At 37.6% G+C, this 6,000-nt stretch overlaps 1 protein-coding gene across 1 annotated transcript in view; it reads left to right on the top strand.

The window, feature by feature from the left end:
• Positions 1-522: 522 nt before the first annotated feature.
• LOC104580264 (macrophage mannose receptor 1) overlaps positions 523-6,000 on the top strand; it is a 30,037-nt gene continuing 24,559 nt past the window's right edge. Inside the window, exons 1-5 of the mRNA XM_088524340.1 lie at positions 523-583; positions 2,282-2,680; positions 4,068-4,241; positions 5,115-5,279; positions 5,616-5,732. Coding sequence (XP_088380466.1) covers positions 523-583; positions 2,282-2,680; positions 4,068-4,241; positions 5,115-5,279; positions 5,616-5,732 — 916 coding nt within the window. The remainder of the gene's footprint in view (positions 584-2,281; positions 2,681-4,067; positions 4,242-5,114; positions 5,280-5,615; positions 5,733-6,000) is intronic.

The raw sequence follows: 6,000 nt of genomic DNA, 5'->3' as shown, positions 1-6,000 counted from the left end.
TGAGGCATTTTAAGTCTTTCTAATTCCAAGGTCAGAGCTACTTGATTTGTTTTTTTTTTGTCTCAGCCAGTATTTCACAGTACTGCATTGAACTCTGCCCTTTTTCTTATTTATTGGCATGCAAGACTCCATTTCTTTTCACTCTTTCCTTTATTTCCAGTAGAGAAACATTAATGTCAGCTTCTTCATGAAGGTAATGATCCCGAATCATCAGGTACTTTTCCAGAAACACACACTGAAATGTGATCCAAGGACCTAGTATTTCCAAGCAAGATAAAAAATACAGTGGAGGAATCAGCTTAGGAAGCAAAGCTTATTCATTTAAATATTATTTCAAAATTGCTCATGTGACAAGATACAGTTCCTTATTTACAACCCAGAACTTCCTTGTATCTTTCAAGCCTTAAAAACCAACAAGGATTTGCTAAAGTGATTCAGTACAGAATGTTTTTCCTGCACAGCACAAATTAGTCTTCTGCATCAATTTGATGTGAAAGAGAGAAGAGAACAAAATATTTGATAATGGCTGTCTACCTGCTTCTGATTTTTCTCTTTCCTCTTACTACATGTCTTCAGATGTCTGGTAAGTCTTTGTCCCCCTGTGAGTATGGAGATGTGCAAGTGCTCTTTCTTGTGCCTTCCTGTTCTTTTTGGTGGGAGTCTTGATCTGTTAGTGGCATGTAAATTGAAACAGTTTCATTCAGCTCTTAAACTGGTCATACCCGTATAGGTCTGGCATGTCTTTAATCCTCAAAGCTACTTTTCCACAGGAGGATATGAGTGCAAGAAGTGTGCAAACAGATATAATGTTGATTCTTGAAAACAAACTAGCTGAATGTGAACAAAAGGTGGTCTAAAACTACACCACTGGAAGTCAAAATAACTCAGATGTACAAGATGTCCTCTTATCATGCACAGAAGCACTGGCTCATGTGCTGCATTGAATTTCTTAGACAGCACATACAGACTATGGCATACTGATAGTTGCATGTTATAATCATTTTCCAAGCTGAAGGCTGAAGATGAAGGACATTAGAAGTTGCTCTCTACTAGATTTCAGATGCTCCTACTGCTGAGAGGAAAGAAATGCTACCGTGTCTGCAACTCTTTCCCTCAGGAAACTCCTAGCTAGGTAACAGGTGGCAGTCCAGCACTAGGAGCTCACCGACAGTGCTGATCTAATCCATTGCAGAAGAATTTCTTCTACACTTATTAATTTCTGGGCAAGACCAGGCTTGCTCTAACTGATCGTCTGTCAACCTTGTGAAGCACTGTTACAACGGGAGAGCTGTGCTCAGGGGATGCTATCAGCTTGTATGGTGACTCTACAGCCTTTCATAAATGATAACACCAAGGATGTTCTAACGCTCCTAACACCCTCTATAATCCAATGGGTTATGAAGCCACTTTTAACTGTATTGCTTGCTCCTGGCAAGAAACTTTGGCAGCCATGCAATTTAATGGGATGTGAAAGCAAGCTGTAAGATATTACTGTCATTTAGAGGGGGAACTAAGAAATGCAAGGCCATCTACAGAAACGGTCAAGGTTTAGAACAGGCTGAAGTTGGTAATGTAGTCCTCCTTTTTTGAAGTTGGTCATAAGAAACATTCTTAAATCTGTTGTGCTCATTTCTATTTAAAAGTGTTGCTATAAATGGCACTTAGGATTCTTAGTGAGCTTAACTGCTCAAAACTGAACTGATGGTCCTGGAAGTTGTGGTTTCCCTCCTAAGCAAATCACAAGTTGAACTCTGCTAACAGTTTGTTCAAGGTTTCCAAAAACTTCCAAACTACTTAATTAAAAATGAAAAATGATGAATTTATCCGAAGAGCTGAAAAACACAATGTGCTTTTGGTCAAGTATAACAGTGATTACATTTTGAGCTTGTAAAATATTTTTTTAATAGCTCAAAAGCCAAAGGACTTTTGCATACAAAGTTAAAGGCTGTTTAACGTACTGTGTGATAGTGGAAATTTGAGGAACTCATGAAGTTTAGCATAGATCATTTCTGAATGACATTTTGAGAATAGTATGTTTTAAGGAGATGTCTGAAGAACATTTTCCTTTGAATTAGCTATATTTTTAGTTTGTGCGTATACACCTCAATAACATTTTAATGAATATTTATAATAATAATGATAAATATTCCTTGATTTCTTTCTTTATGGACTAACTATTCACTTTTTGATGTAGCAAACTGTCAGATATCTAGTAATAGTAACCAACCTATCTCCTATTTGATCTCTCCTCAAATATTTGAATTTTCGTTTTATTTTGTAGAGAGTCGAATATTTTCAATATATGATGAAGATAGCAAGCTCTGTGCCCAAGTTCAAAACACTGTGTCAATCATAACTACCACATGTGAGGAGCACAATGAGTTCCAGAAGTTCAAGTGGGTCTCTGCCACCCAGCTGCTGAGCGTGGGGCTGAAGCTGTGCCTGGGGGTGCTCTCCAGGGACGATGACGCTATCATCACTTTGCAAGTCTGTAACACGACAGATGAACTTCAGTGGTGGGAATGCAGAAATGACACGCTTGCAACCCAAGGCAATGATTTATTTTTCAACTATAGCAAAGGAAAGGGAAAGAAAATCAGACTGGAGAAGGGATCAAGCAATGGGAGTAAGTGGAAAATCTATGGAACCACAGACAATGTGTGTTCTCAGCACTATGAAGGTGAGTTGTGAAATTTAATCTCTACCTTTCCAAGTAATTTAGCGCCTCTATTTTTAAAGCATTCTATTAACTGCTTGCCATCCAGCAGCCCGTTTTTCACAGTGACCTCTGAGCTGACCAAAAAGAGGAGAGTAGAAATTCAAAGCAAATATGACTTAATAAAATTGTGCTTCGTGTAGAGTAGTTTTGTCAAATAGAAGTGTAAAAAGGCAGAAGTCTGTGTTATAATCTGATTGGGTGATAGGAATTCTATTGGTAACACCAGGAGATGTATAACTAACTCCTGCAAAATCTGTCATCTGATCCATTTGTGGAAGGAGAGGGGAATTCTGATATATTTAATTTTTATTGTTGACTGACTTGCTTTGGCAATGCATTGTTTCTAAAAGGAAACAGTGTTTCTTCTTCCTCTGTTTTCCAGGCACAAATTTTGGTTAAGCCTGGATTATCTGTTAAAAAATATATATATATATATATAGTTTTTGTGATTAACTTAAAAGTTGAAATTATTTCAAGAATCAATTTAGTATTAGAAATGAGATGGATATTCACATCTACGCAGATCAAGGCTGAAGTTACACCTAAAAAACATAAATGTAAATATGTGCTTAACTGCTCTCTGATAATAATTGAAAATAGTGCTTTAATGGTTTAGAGTGCAGTAGTAAGTTCTAGCATGCTGATAGAGGAGCACTAGAGAGTCAGATCTCTCTTTTCTTGCATTACTGTCCTTCTTAGGTTATGCAGACTTGGCATCTAGGCTTAAGCATTTAATCTTCTTTCTGCAGTGGCTCTGGCAGGGTGGGAAGTTATATAACAAGGGATGAAACGTAGGCCTGCCCTACAACAGTTCTAGCTAGAATTAAGTTTGTCATAATTTGCTTTAGATAACAAATTACACTGCCTAGGGATGGGAGAGTCACTTCCTAGCAGAGCCACTTCTGAATTTAAAATGTAACTGCTCATAAAGATTAGCAAATACATTCCAAGCTTCCTCAAACACCCAAGAAAAAAAAAATCCCAAATATCATCCAAAGATAGATTTTTGTATTCAGTGGGAGAATCTGAGACACGAACACATCTGGAACACTGCTTCAGACAGCATTATAGCAAAACAAATTGGACAGACGGCCAAATGAAGATTGTTTAATTCTGGACCTTTATTCTGAATATCTTGTCCTAGTCATATCTGGTGCAACAGCCTTGGAAGACTTCATAGTAATTAGGTAATTATATGTTTTCTCTATATAAGCTCTTGCATAACTCAGCTAAACAGCACTATGTAGCTAGAGAGCTAGGGACCTCTAGGAAGTGCTATCTATATGCAGACACTGTGATCAACATTTGATATCAACTGACTGCTGTTGCTCTTCATTTCTGTCCTTAGATATGTTTACTCTAGGAGGAAATGCCTTTGGTGCACCGTGTGTATTCCCATTCAAGGCCAACGGTGAATGGCATGCTCAGTGCATACCTCTGAGTAATGATGCAGGGTCTCTCTGGTGTGCAACAACTTCAGATTTTGATAGAGACAAACTTTTTGGAAATTGTCCATTAAAAGGTAATTCATTCATTAAAAAAATAAGGAAAAGCATTAACTAAAAGTTTCATCCCTGTTGTCAAAATCTGTTCAGGATGTGGAAGTAGTATTGGAAAACAAGCTATATTCAGGTTAGTCTAGTTCACTAGTGACCTATGTAATGCAGAAATGAGGTAAAAGCTGTTGGCTTTCACTCCTCTTTGCAACTGAAATGAGAAGTACTCCTGCAGTACTTCGGGCAGAGACCTGTAGATATGGGAGCACAGGAAAAGCCGTCACCATCACCATCGCATAAGATAATATGGGAACTTATAGAAAGAAGAGAAAACCCTTAAGAGTAAGGAGGCAGAAAAGTAGGGCAAAAGAAGTGCAGAAAGAAGTGCACAGGATAAGAGAGAGCCAGGAGACAGCAATGTATCATAGCATGGAGCAGAAAATGGGAGAGATGGCATGAACGGCAGGACACAGGACACAGCCTTGAGAGAGAGGGTGGAGAATATAGGAGGAGAGCCCGAGGTAAGGTAGCCTGAGGTAAGGTAGCAAGTGTATAGACTGAAAATTTCTATATGGGAAATAGGGAATTGTGTATGTACGGATAGAGTATGTCAGTGAGTGGGTTAAAGGGAACTGAAGTGTGGAAGAAGTAGATGAGTTAGTTATGTAAATTAAAAGACCTGGAACAGAGTGAATGTGGAATAACCAGGTTTGTAAGGAAAAATAGTTCCTTAGATTATTAATAATATTGAACAAAGAGAGTACAAACATGTCAAAATGTATGTGAAAGCTTAGAAAATCATACAGATACATAATTTTAATCTGCATTGAGGATTTTGTTTTCCACGTTTCCATGCAAGTATAGTTACCTTGTCAAACTGCTGTCACCATATTTTACAGACACCACCCACAATGATGTTTGGAAAAAAAACCCTTTGACAGAAACCTACTATCAGATAAACTCACAGTCACTTTTGACATGGCACCAAGCAAGGAAAAGCTGCCAGCAGCAGAATGCAGAATTACTAAGTGTCACAGACCTTCACGAAGAAATGTTTTTATTAGGTAAAGTAAACGGAACAAAACAAAACAAAAATTATGCATGTCGCTAAAATATAAGTCCAACTAAAGAATATTTCACATGGCTACTGATAAATATTTAAAAGGTTAAATATTTTGTGAGAATAGGTCTTAGTGGCATCCTTAAAAAGCTTGACACTTTCTCACAAAACGTGTTAAAATAGCAGAAAAAAACAAATCCATATAAAATAGATATGTATTATAAGACTTGGAACTTTTCCACATTTTGAAATTTCACTTCAGGTTTTCTTGAGTAATTTCAGTGACAGCAGAAACAGATGCATTTAATAACTTGTCTGTGCATTTCTTTTGAACACTTAGGACTTACTAGTGACCTGGGTGTTAATGCTAAGCTCTGGACTGGTCTTTTTGGTGCTCTTGACAGTGGCTGGCAATGGACGGGGGGTAATCCTTTCAGATATCTGAACTGGGCTCCAGGTAAGTGTACTTTTCTGAAATCATGATCAGTATGTGGGCTTCTGTTGTTCAAATTTCTATTATCTTCTTCAGTTTCATGGAGTAGTCCTAGGTCCTAGGACAGCAGAGAAAACTGGGATATTACAGTAATACAGATTGCCCCAGAGATGGATTATCATTAATTCTGGATTTCCTATAAACAGCAAATAATTCAAGAAAACATTTAAATATATGCATCTGCACCTTCTTTAGTGTTTGATTTTTCCATCCAGTTTTCTCATCAGGCATA

This window comes from Tinamus guttatus, unplaced genomic scaffold (genome assembly GCF_059628265.1).
Source record: "Tinamus guttatus ecotype Peru unplaced genomic scaffold, ASM5962826v1 Tinamus_guttatus_pri_ptg000209l, whole genome shotgun sequence".
Taxonomy (NCBI): domain Eukaryota; kingdom Metazoa; phylum Chordata; class Aves; order Tinamiformes; family Tinamidae; genus Tinamus; species Tinamus guttatus.
This window is presented reverse-complemented; position numbering and strand designations above follow the sequence as displayed.